The 13,389-nt window shown below is 32.2% G+C and overlaps 1 protein-coding gene across 1 annotated transcript in view; it reads left to right on the top strand.

Annotated features, from left to right (window-relative positions):
• The window catches only part of LOC106466578 (homer protein homolog 2-like), a gene marked incomplete at its 5' end in the record, with an annotated part of 183,483 nt that extends 172,200 nt beyond the window's left edge, over positions 1 to 11,283 (top strand). The window contains 2 exons of the mRNA XM_022394610.1: positions 9,127 to 9,480; positions 10,879 to 11,283. Of these exons, the coding sequence (XP_022250318.1) occupies positions 9,127 to 9,480; positions 10,879 to 11,013 (489 nt within the window). The remainder of the gene's footprint in view (positions 1 to 9,126; positions 9,481 to 10,878) is intronic.
• Positions 11,284 to 13,389: the final 2,106 nt, after the last annotated feature.

Below are 13,389 nucleotides of genomic sequence, written 5' to 3' on the forward strand. Positions count from 1 at the left end.
CATTTGATAAACACGTTTAGATTGAATGGTAATTTATAATCAGTCACAAGAACGTCGAATCTGAATCACTTGAAAAAAACACGGGGGTGCTTAACTTTTGTCCAGGTGTATATTTCACAATTCCAAGAAATTTGGTCGATAATCCAGCATTTAACAATATATATGCAATTATTCTGCAGTGTATGTGATTTACTTCATTGTGAAAACAATGCTACTAGCACAAACAAAAAGTGTTTCTGCAAAGCATGGTATAGGGTAGCGTTTCTCAAAGTGTGACCCCCCTCCAGAAAGTCGCGAGCGAACGATTAAGGTAGATTCAAAAGTTGCAATAATGCTAAATTAAGCGTTATAATATTTGTTATTAAAGAAAATAATAAGCAATTACTACAACATGTATAGTATTCTAATGCGTATCAGTATGTTATATCTCGTCACTTAACTCACTCTTTCACTCGTTGAAAAAAAAAGAGGGTGGGGCGTGGATGGCAAAGGTTGTGAAACGCTGATGTAGTGTATTAATGTCTTGTGGGGCAAATATTTGAACTCGTGTTGGATCAATGCGGCATTACTGCTATACGTATTCAAGAATATTGAACGGAAAACGTAGTTTTCGCTTTGTTTCTCTTTGTTTTCGATATAAGTTGGGTCAAATAAATATCAAATGGTGTTTCGATAACCTTTGTGATAATTATTAAGTGTTCAGACATCCGGTTACACATATCCTACACCAAACGTACACATACCTGATACCTTATTTTTTGTGATAGTTGGTGATAATCTTCATCCTCCTTGTTTTGTATATGAACAAGTGTAAAATCAAAGAGGCCATCTTAATTGAACAAAACAGCTCCACTCTAAAACACCTCTGAATGCCAAAATACCTTTTACTAAGTTTCCGGTCGTGTGACTGCTTTATACTGTGTGTGTGTAGGTAACGTACTTGTATTTGATTATAATGAAGCCTTGTCGAAACGTTGTACATTTGTTACTATGTTAAACCCTTTTTTTAAATAAAGTTTTTTGTTATCCATTCAAACCGTCCCCCGTCTTTATTAATCTCAAAGTGGATTCCTCGTCATCGAATTTGTAAATACACTTGTGCCATCAGATATATAATTTGATCCGCCAGGTGTATATTTATTTGTTTTGAATTTATGCACAAAACTACACGATGGGCTATCTGTGCTCTGCCCACCACGGGAATCGAAACCCGGTTTCTAGCGTTGTAAGTCCGCAGACATGCCGCTGTGCCACTGGGGGCCGCCAGGTGTATCTGAACTTACAAAATTATTGATAAAATTAAAATTCTTAGACGTAATCTGGTGTACCAAAACTTTATTTATATGCGCACATGAATGTTACGACTTGCGTAAAAGAAGAAGAAAAAAGTAATAAGAATTTAGCAGTTAGTCCCGAGTTTAAACAAACAGGCATGTATGCTTACTTATTACCACTTATTTTGTTTTGTATAAATGAAACTTTTTAAGAGGTTATGATCCGCTAAGCTCTCATACATTGTTCGGTGTTTCTGGTTTTGATTTTTATATTGCATCTTTCCAAACGCATTTTTCTTTCTAGGCCTAGTCTTAAGCTATAATTTCACGCTTATTTTGTCTGATTAATAACGACTCGTTGTCTCCTATTCATAAGCATGTATTTCTCAGTTTATCAAGTCGAGAGTGACTCTCGCTGAACGTTCAGTAGACTAACGTCGTTCAGAAATACTACAGAGACTGTTATTGAGTTAATTGACCATTTGTATGTTTTATTACAAATAGATAAAATAGTCCTGAGATAGGTCAGCGGCAAGTTTCCGCACTTACAATGTTAATATACAGGCTTCGATTCCCTGTGGTGAACAAGGTGCAAATAAACCATCGCGTAAATTTATGTCAAGAAACAACAAGCAGATAATAACATAAATGTCTCAAGTATAGTTTCTGCTTTTTAGTCCAGTCAAATGTTTTCAAATGTGTATAATAAACCTAGTTGAAGAGGTAATAAAAAGTAACTCAATTATGTATGCATGTTTTGTTACATTCTTAGTAATAAACAACTTTTTATTTTTGCTTCATTGGCTTAACATTTAGACACGTCAGTGTCACTAATGCGTCAAAGTTGTAAATAGAATTAAGAGCGTGTTGATGAGGGCTTCAATCAAACCAGTGTTTTCCACAAAATAGTAGAAGACACATAAACGTAAAAGAGCACTATAGATCTGTTTTTGTGTGTGTGTGTGTGTTGTTTTTTTTTGTTGGTAATTTTAATAATAAACAGTGGCCCTTGTCTCTGAAAACGCACTTTGAAAGAGAGGAAAACATTCACATTCTTAGTAGCTAATATATAGTAAGTAAATTGAATTTCGTGTTAACTTTTTTCGTATTCTCAAATGATTTCATAATACCACTGTTTAAGCTTTATCGATGTAATATGAAAGTTGTCTTGAAAAAAGTATTATTATTGTTGTTGTTGTTATTTAGGCGTGTTTGTTGAGTACGATACTCCTGACACCTGTTTAATTTATTTTTTTGTTTTTGAGGATTTATATGAATGCATCCAAACTTTAAATATTACCTTTAATTATAATTTGATAAAGATAAAAAGCTATGCTAAGCACACCTGACTGTTGGGGTTGTGACATATACATGCTAGAATTTTCCTGTTGCTAATTAGCTTTACCAAACTTTTACACAAAATGTAAAATTACTTCCTTAAACAAGTCCTTCTCGACACGAAGCAATGTTTAATCAAAGTAGATAAGGGTTCCCTATCTCAAAGTAGAGCCTATCAACATATGCCTACTTTGCTTATCGTCAATCAAACACTGCAAGGGCTGTCTTCTTGTTCTCTGAAACAAGTGTATGGCTCGTAAACTAAATTACCTAACTCTTAATGGATCTGTTCTTTGGTCGAAATTGATTTTTGTTCTTTTTTTCTGTTTTATATGCAAGATTGCATTAGTGATTTGATTGATTTTGCTACCCACCTTTGGAGTAGTTTCATAATAAAACAAATTCCATAACCATTTTTTCCACAAATCATTTTAGAGTGATTAAGGACTGCTAGGCCAGTATCTTTCAAACAGTAGTGTAATTTATCTGCGAAAGTCTCTGCCATGGATAACCTTTGAAACAAAATTAGAAAATTTAACGGATCTTTTTTTAGATTTTCTATTTTTGGCTTCAAACCAAACTTCAACTTCAATAGTACACTTTTGAAATTATTTCACCTGTCAAGAAAAAATATTGAACGTACGAACTATGTTAAACATTTGATGCAACGAAGCTTACATTGTTGAAAAGGAGACATCATGATCCATCCGTGCGAATCGTAATCAAAGTAGAATCACTAATATGATGTAAAATGGTAACAGGTACTTCCAGTTTAAAGGTACTGTAGTAAGTATGGGATCAAATCTTGCACAGGTTTTTAAGCAGGAGAGCGGGTTAACTTATAGTTGTTCTAGGGAAGTTGTTGGTTGCATACAGTCCACGTGTACGTTGCAAAAATATTTATTCAGAGTTTTAGTTTTGAGAGTTTTTAAATCACGTGAATTTGTAAATATTATTATGATGTATGTGTTGATAGAGATTCCACTCCATTGTGAAACTGGACCCCTAACAAAAGTTTCAGAACCATTGAATTTTGTTTTTAAGTACATTTTTCTTGTAAAATAAAATAATCTGTTAGTTGACAAGTAAAATACTGTATAAAGTCGCACCCTTGTAGGAAAGAAGTAATTGAAAATATGCGGATTAACTAAAGAAACACGTATTAGGAGTGGCATTAGGTAAAAACGCACATGCACTTGGTTAGATGAGAAATATCTAAATAAATACCTATGGTTAAAAGGATTAATTAAAGACTCGTCCAACTGTAAATAAAAGAGACTTTTTGAAAACGAACCTTTGTGGAAAAACGTTTATTAAAAACCTACTTGTAGAAAAGAGAAGTAACTTAGAGTGTACCACATGGAAGAGGATTAACTAAAAGTCCACTGTTGTGTAAGAGGATGCATTAAAAATAATTAAAAATGTATCAACAAAATTGGGTTGACGTAAGGACTCTTCCGTTCTGGAAAGTACTCACTAAAAACACACGCTCGTACCAAAAAATATATAAAAACAAACGTTTACGTGAGGATTAAGGCATGAGTACGTTATAAAAAAAATATTTTTGTTTGTTTGTTGTTAAGCAAAAAGCTACATAATGAACTAACTGGGCTTTGCTCACAGCGGGTATCGAAACCCGCTTTTTAGCGTTTTAAGCCCTCAAATTTATCACTGAGCCACTGGGAGAAAAATGATGTTTTAAGATATTATTATTATTATTGTCCACTACAATAAAAACATATAAACATTTTTTTCAGCCTTATACGTTAAGAGTATATTTTATAATAATAAATTATATTTCTTTTTTGTAAAGTTTTATAACAAAATCTTACCTTCACCTTTTTAGATATTTTCAAAACATCTGGTAAATATGACTGTAGCGGTACTGTTTGCTCTTTATGATTTGTTTTGTTGTAGTCTATTTCAAAGTAGATATAGTTTAATATAGCAGTTGTCCAAGATATGTAACTGAAGCAAAAGGTTTTCTGAATATGTTTTCTTTGATAAATTTATCTTGGCGGAAACTATTTTTTTCTATCTCACATTAGAATGCCCTTAATTCTGGCCTGAACTTTGTAATCTTATGTTTAAATTATTTTAAAAAATTATCCTTACGTAAGTATTGGTTTAAAGATACTTAGACCATGTAACATAATCATTTTAATTGTTTCTCAACTCCAAGTGATTGTACACGTATATATCGTAAGGTAAGCTGTGCTTTTTGTAGTTTTTATTGTTTTGCCAACCGTCGTCTCCACATGTAAGGAAACTCTTCTTTAATTCAATTATTCGTTTATAATTTTATCATTTTGAGATGAAATTTTTTCCTTGGGTATGTTTTAATATTCTGAAATTCGTAATGAAAAAGTATTAAAAATATTAAATGCTTTAAGAACTGACATTTTAATTAAATTATCCTTTTATGAATCTACTATGAAACTATTGTAATGGAGATATAAACTATAAAAGTGTTTTTATTAAATGATTTACATTGAAATTGTCCTTTATTATTACGTAATAAAATATCCTAAAAGGATTATTCGCAATCCTTGTGATTTTCAACTGTAAACCAAATATTATTCTACTTACTATTCAAATAGTTTCGAAGCCTTATCAGTTGACTTCTTTCTTTTTTTTCGAAATGATGAATGTATCATAAACATATCTTCTGCAGTAAATCGGTTTGAATTACTTGGGGCATTCTTCCAACCATTGTTTTTCATAATGACACAACGCCCCCCTCAGTGGCACAGAGGTATGTCTGCAGACTTACAACGCTATAATCCGGGGTTCGATACCCGTGGTGGGCAGAGCACCGATAGCCCATTGTGTAGCTTTGTGCTTAATTACAAACAAACAATAATGACACAAAAACAAATTAGTTAACAATGGACGTATCCTAAAACTCATACTTACATTCAGTTTCTAATTCAAAATTGAAACTATCTCAGGTGTCATATTCATTGCTACTGGGCCCGGCATGGCCAAGTGGATAAGGCGCTCGACTCGCAATCTGATGGTCGCGGGTTCGAATCCCCGTTCCACCAAACATGCTCGCCCTTTCAGCCGTGGGGGCGTTATAATGTGACGGTCAATCCCACTATTCGTTGGTAAAAGAGTAGCCCAAGAGTTGGCGGTGGGTGGTGATGACTAGCTGCCTTTGCTGTAGTCTTACACTGCTAAATTAGGGGGCTAGCGCAGATAGCCCTCGTGTAGCTTTGCGCGAAATTCAAAAACAAAAAACAAATCATTGCTAGTGAATGATTCAATATAATCAGCTTAAAACCCCTCTGATTTATGATTATGTGTTCCCACGTTTGATACTATCGGTCAAAGTAATAAAAAGTGCGTACTAAATGTCGTTGTGAAAAGCAGAATACTGGCGGAGAAAATGAGATCTAAATCAGTTTATATTAAATATACATTCGAATTCTGTGTTGCTGGACAATGTTTATTTATAGATTAATAAGAACAATAAAATAACAATACAAAAAAACCCTACAGTTTCTTGGTTGTTGAATTTGATATCGTTTGTTTTGTGCTACATACCTAAGTACAAAACCCCGTATGTCATAAATATTGTTAATGGTTATTTAGAGGTTTAGTAGGTTATATTTAAACGAGGTATTACAACCTCACCACGTTGTTACAGTCCATATAGCCACTTCTGTTCAGGCTCTATCTGGCATAGTTTGCAATGCAAAAAGTTCAGTCGCAAGGCTGTCATCACCAAAGCACACCACTGTTCCCTGATTGTTTTTCATTATTCTTTTTACTGTACCGTCTGTATGAGGACATCAATTTCCTAATGTCGATTTCAACAATCCCATCGTATAGAAATCCATAGGCGCTGCGTCCTCCGACTTGACATGTATTTGTTGGACGGAATAGCATGAATACTCGTTTCAATATCTAGGTGCTTGGGGTATCCGACTGTTCAACCGATGTATCGTGGAAGCAGCTTATATCCACGTGACTTGTGTCGTGTTTAGAGACTTAGAACCTATTTGATTGTGTTGTGTACAATTGCCTGGGGTGTGTGGACGGCTTTTGCCAGTGACCCTTATATTCGTGTATTTTCACCTATTACAATAAACCGCACTTTGCTTACCACGTGTGTGGTACGACGTATTTTAGGTACCTTTCTGGATGCACCTGGTTCCCCAAATTAATCGATATTCCATTATTTTCCAATGATATTTCCGTCTTGAAAACTATAAATCCCCGATTCAAATGCATCTGTATGGCCTGAGCGTGTGAATATCTTGCGTTGGAAAGGGCTGTTACGTCGTACCCTTCACAAAAGCCATCAATTTTCGGTAACATCACACTGCCTACAAAATGTCAACATGTGGTTCAGAAATATGCCGTTTCGTCTCAGCTTTATACCTGCAGTGGTTGTTACGTCACTTGCTGATTTGCACATCAAAATAATTTGAATATAACGTATTCAACCTTATATAGAGGCCCGCTTGGACTAGGATGAGATTTCCAGAAAAACGTGTTTATAATAAAGTGAAGGTTTAACTACAGGCCAAACATATTTGTTGAATATACTGAAAAAGACTGGATTGTTACTGTGGCATAGTTATTGATCTGAAGGTTCATGGTTTGTGATTCTTTGCTGATAAAAAAATTCACTCTGTTTTTTAGGGCCATGAATACACTGAATGGTGTTGACTAGCTGCTTTCCCTGTAGTCCAGAATTAGGGACATCAATGTGCAGCTTGCATTTGATTAGCTCTGGCAATTTCTACAACAAACAAATATAAATCAGTAAAATTAAAAAAGCAGGAAATAATAAACACAATGAATGTTATACATGAAATTTGTACTTCTGAAAAAATATAAAGTTTTTAATGAATAATTTATCAATATCTTTAAAATCTTAATGAGAATATATAAGTAAAGTGATTAAAAGTTGTTTTTTTACATTTTCTTGAGCAGCATGTGATCTGTTCCAACATTGTAATTGCTATCATTTCTTGTGCATTGGAACATACAGATTAATTTAATTAGTTCAGTGAACTACATTTCGTAAATAAAGATTCATTTCACTTTGATGTGAAAAGACTTCCTTATAGCGGAAGCAATTATTGATGTCCTACCTTTCTCTTTTTTATTGTCCTGTTTAATATAAGCTGAATGTTATAATTTATGGCATATCACCAACGAAATAATGTTTTGGACTTGATATATGCACAGTACTGCATTTTTCATTATTTTAATCGTTAATCACAAAGTTGAACTGTAATTTTTAGCTGGTTCACTTTAAAAATTTCAGGTACTTTTTATTTTCAGAATTTGGTGCAAGAAACCAAGCTATTAACAATTTGTATCAATAAATGAAAAGTTAGAATAATAAATTTTTTCAGCAACATTGAATTCATATATCAAGATGGATTAATTAAAACATCTCTATTCTCAAGTCTGTATTTTTGTTGTTTTAGTATATCTCAGTTTTCCAAAAGACTGTTCTAATAAAGAAAAGAAAGTGTTTAATTAATGAGTTTCAGAATACCGGTAATATTCTACAAGATACAGTGTTTCAATAATAAATTTATTTACACTATAAAACTATAGATGTTTTTTCAAAGATAAAACACTCTTTAAAAAAATTTTTTCATACTACTTCTGGATTTTACAGAAAATTCATGAAGCTTTCCGTAAATATTCTTTCCGAAGAAACTTTAGCGATACAAGTCCTTTCTTAAATAAAACTGGTTTATTCTTTCTGAATACAACTTTGCAATACACTTAATTTCCACAGCCGCGCTATAACAAACGCTATAATTCACAACGAATGTTTCACGTGCTCGACTCAGCTGTCAATTACACATTGTTGCCGTCACTTCTTGGCGGCTTATATATACAAGACTACCGCATATCTAGTAGCCTCTCGAGACTTCAGGAAGGGACGTGAACGTTCGAGAATATGACGCGTTACTAGCGTCACGTGACCCCGCTGTCGTAACAATATAATTCCTATGAAAAATCTTGTTTGATGGGCACTATTTGATATAGTCATATAATTATCAATGGATAGAGTATGATGGATACTTTAATTAACGAACGGAGGTGTAACAATATGTATCACATGACTTTTTTTTCCTTCAAGTAAAATTATCACAGGCTTTACTTAGTTATAGTTTGTTAAAGGTCTTACTTCCCACAAACTAATATATAATGTTATACAAATTATTTGCTACATAAACATGATTTAAAAATATTAACATGTTTATTATTTTGTAAGTTACACCATTGCTTGTTTGACTTCCTTTTCAGGATTCTCCCACCCACCCCCAAAAAAAAAGGACTAATGATATTATATATTAGTCTGCTTCAAGAAGGTCTTAAAAATGTTTAGGATAAAAATATTTGTGAAATGTAATTTAATATCCACTTAAAAAAACTTCCATTTTCTGTCCACTGTATTGCATCCCAGTTTTTAAGCTTATGATTTCTACAGTTTTTACACGTATTCAAAGTATGTCCTTCTCCAATTTCCTTGTAGTTCATTGAGAAGTTCCAGGAAGTGAAAGGTGCAACAAGGCAAGCAGCAACCCACCATAAATCCCACCAGGCTCAAGTGAATGGTAGTAGCATCACTCCATCTACTTCTGGTAGTGGTTCTCCAAACAGCACCAGGAGTCAAACCAAACAACACCCAGTTCCTACCGAAAAAAAATCAAGTGAAGAACCATCTGCAAATAGTGCAACAAACCAAGTAGATCAAATTAGCCTCTCTTCTTCTTATTCTGCTGGAACTCAGAATGAAATAAATAGTCTCAAGTCCCCTCTTGTAACTCACCAACGGAGCCAAAGCTTGTCTCGCCTCCAGTCTGGGAAGGTATGCTCGCACCGAAAGGTAACTTCCCTATTCTCTTTATTGTTCACTATTATACAAGTAGATGTTTTAAATCATAAACTGTAAGTTAAATTAATTAAAAATATATTTTTATATGTACTCATTCACATGGTTTCCATCTCTTCAACTCCTATCAAAATATATGGGAATTACTTCCAATCAAACTTTAGCTTCTGATACTCATTATGTATATAGATATACTATAATGTGCCTTCAGCTATCACAACAAAAACAGGTAAAATAAATCAATGAATATAATATCCTTTGACAGTGAGTAATTAATTAAATGAAACACAAGTCAAGTTTGAATTTTCTTTGCATATTCCTCAATGAAGCTTCATCCATTAGGCTTCTTGTCCTTATTTTGCATTAGTATAATGATTCTCTTCAACTTATGTATTAATAACTTATAAAACTTATTTGTTTTAATAACTTATAAAACTTATTTGTTCTAATGAACTTAAAGATTTTATCCATCATTTTATTGCTGGTTTTTTTTTTAATACTCTTAACTCTTCTCTTTATTTATTGAACAACAAGATTGAGGATATTTCTTTTCTGCTATAATTGGAACGTTTCTTTCTTGATTATACTTTTCTGTAATTATTCAGTAAACTCTTTGGAAAGATCTTTAATCTTTAGTATAGCAGTTACTGAACGACCTGTTATGAAATGTTTTAAATATCTAGTACCTTAGTTAATTGAACAATGTGTTTTGTAAGGCTTTTATTTTTTAGTGTCAGAGCTACTGAACAATCTATTCTGAAAGGCTTTAGATCTTTCATATCATAGTTGCTAAACAATCCATTCTGAAATTGTTTTGATCTTCGATATCATAGGTACTTAACAATCTGTTCTAAAAGGCTTTATCTTTAGAATCGTAGTTACTGAAAAAACTTTTTATGAGTGATTTTAAATGTGAATATTTTAGTTACTGAACAATCTATTATGAAAATTTTTAAGTCTTTAATGTATTACATAATGAACATCCTGTTCTGAGAGGTGTTTTTGTAAATCAATTTAAGTAGTAATTATTTATTAAAGAGAATTGATATAGAAATATCATTAGTATGGTTGCCTCAAAATACAAATTATTTACATAGTGGATATTGTTATGTAATTTTGTGAGATAGATCACATAGCATTTAATTGCTTGTGAGATTAAAAGACTGCATGTTTTAAAGTTTGAATTCAGGGTGCAGTAAGGTTTTGATTTTTAGAAAATAGACCATATAGCACTTAATTGCTGATGAGATTGAAGAACTGCAAACATTAGAGATTGAATTCATGGAACATTAATCTTCTAACAGTAAATGGCCTTTCATTTTGCAAAAAATAAAACTAGCAAGTTCATAGATATAAATAATTCATTTGATAATATGTGTAACTTTATTGCAGACTCCAAGCAGCCCAAAACATCACCATTTGCAAGAAAAATACTTAGTTCCAAGTCTCCCACAATCAACTGTTGAAGCTCAAGCTCAATTGAAGTATGAGAATGATCGACTGAAATTAGCACTAGCACAGAGGTAGGAAACAAATAAGGAAAATCAATTTCTGCAAGATTAATACAGTAATTACATTTCCCTATGTGGGCACATACAATTCACATACAAAAGAACCTCATTAATTTGTACCTTTGAGGGTAATAAAGGATTTAAATTTTCTCAAGAGATCTACAAGTAATTAATTAGATTCTATCTACCTATATATATATATATCATTCTATGCCCTAAAGAGAAAAGCTGGTACTATTTTAAACAGCTTTTCAGTGTAAGATGGCCGTAATTAATGAGCTTATCAATATGATGTATGCATTGGAAGAATAAAATATAAAAACGAAAGGAACTGGCACGCTTTGCATTGTTGTTTTGTATGAAATAACTGCTGTGTGAATTGTTCACTCATACACCTACTATCATTTTATTAATTTTTGTATGTCATTTATTAATTATCTAACTTGTGTATTAGCTGCCAAAGGGTGGAAACATAAGAAAATTCATTAATGTACACTTCTAGCAGATACTAAATTGTTAATTAAAAACTTGATTCACTTCTGGCACATATATTGTTACTAGATGGTACAATTCCTACTAATAAGTTAGTGAAATATGTTTCTCATGGACTATTAACTTGCATCTGGGAACTTATATTATACACAGGATAGATATAAACATTGTATAATTTGTAATTTATTTGTTGATGTTTTTAAAGTTCCTTACGGTATACTGTTTTTTGTTTATAATTTTTCTTATAATCCTTTCCATTTAATCTAAATTCAACTTTTACTTTCTATTTGTAGATTTATAAAATATTATTTGTGATTAATTTTGGTTTCTCTATCTTCCTTTTACAGATGTACAAACAAATCCAAGTTGTATTTTTGTAGTTTAATATTGCATTAATTCAGTCTAGAAACTTAAATGACCCACCAACCTTAAAAGTTTGAGCACACCTGTAGTATAAAGTAACTTGCAGTTTAGATTAAAATCTACATTTATCTTAAGCTTAAAGATTTATGTGTTTTAATTTGTAATATCACATTACAGTCTCATCTTTCCATTTTAACACACATGTAAATGTAAAAACTTTAAGTAAACTAAAAACATCAAAAAAGTTAAAAGTGTACATAATTTGTTAGAAATGACACCAGGATGTAATTGCTGTTGATACCACCCCTCCATCTTCAGGAGAAGCTTTAGATTATTTCAGCACTGTTGTTTACCCTATTTACCTGATGATGGTGGTGTACTACCAATCTGCTGAGATACATAGTTATCTTGCTAGCCCACTGCCATTTTTAATAGATTATTGTGCACTTTTATTGTTTTCATGCATAATATTTGTAAAGGTTTATTTGCTTTGTTTTTTAAATGAGCAGTTAGCAATAGCAGACAAACAACAGATCCAATGCAAACTTTTTACAGATCAAAAACATTCAAACTATATATGGTTAGCAGTTAAGCTAAGAAATTTATTTAAAATAGATATCTTTATTTTGGAGGTAAATTATTGTTTATAATTGGCTGCACAACTAATAAATTAATGTGATTTGTTATACAGTACATATCTAATGTTAATTTATAGGCTGTTGTTAAATTCTATCAAGGTTAAAGAAAAAAATGTTAATGACCATTTATTTATCAGTGTTGAGCTATCTTGGTATTGTTCTAGATTTACAAAAGAATAATAAACAAAAATGAATTTAATCAAAATAAACCAAGGAAGCCATAGATAATGTACAAACGGTCATAAGTGAGATAAAAAGAATATAAAGTCCAATCCATTTAATGATAATTAAAGTGTTTTATTTCTTTGACTACAAGTTAACATTATTAATGTTCACTGATAGGCCTAACTTCACAGAATCACAGTAAATGCATCATACAGCAATTTCACTTATTTGCTAATTCTCGCACTCTAAAAAATGAGTGGCATATTACTTTTTTGAAACTCAAACTCAGTTAAGTTATTCTACATACTCAGTTAAGTAATATCTCACTATTTCATGCAGACTCAATATAGCTTTCTCATACACTTAATAATTAAATGAAATTGACTCACAAATCAATAATCAATCTTTTTAGCTTAATTTACTTTTTATTTAGCTTAAATTATTTCCTAAACTTTCAAGAAGATTCCAGTGGTTAAGCCATGTCTATTCTTCTACATCAAACTTCTCTCTGGTCAAACAACAATACAAACCTCCAAAAACGTCTATAGATAAAACAAAACGAAAAACATAGACTAAAATTGTATGTATTGTTACGACAGCGGAAGTCACGTGATGCTGCTAGCGCATGCGTGACAGGGTTTCTCGAATTATCGGGGAAGTGCGAGTGTGGTCGAGACGCCTCTTTGTTAGTATATAAGCCAAGCAGAGAAAAGCCGGGGATATGAATGATAAAG

Source organism: Limulus polyphemus, unplaced genomic scaffold, assembly GCF_000517525.1.
Source record: "Limulus polyphemus unplaced genomic scaffold, Limulus_polyphemus-2.1.2 Scaffold2308, whole genome shotgun sequence".
NCBI lineage: Eukaryota > Metazoa > Arthropoda > Merostomata > Xiphosura > Limulidae > Limulus > Limulus polyphemus.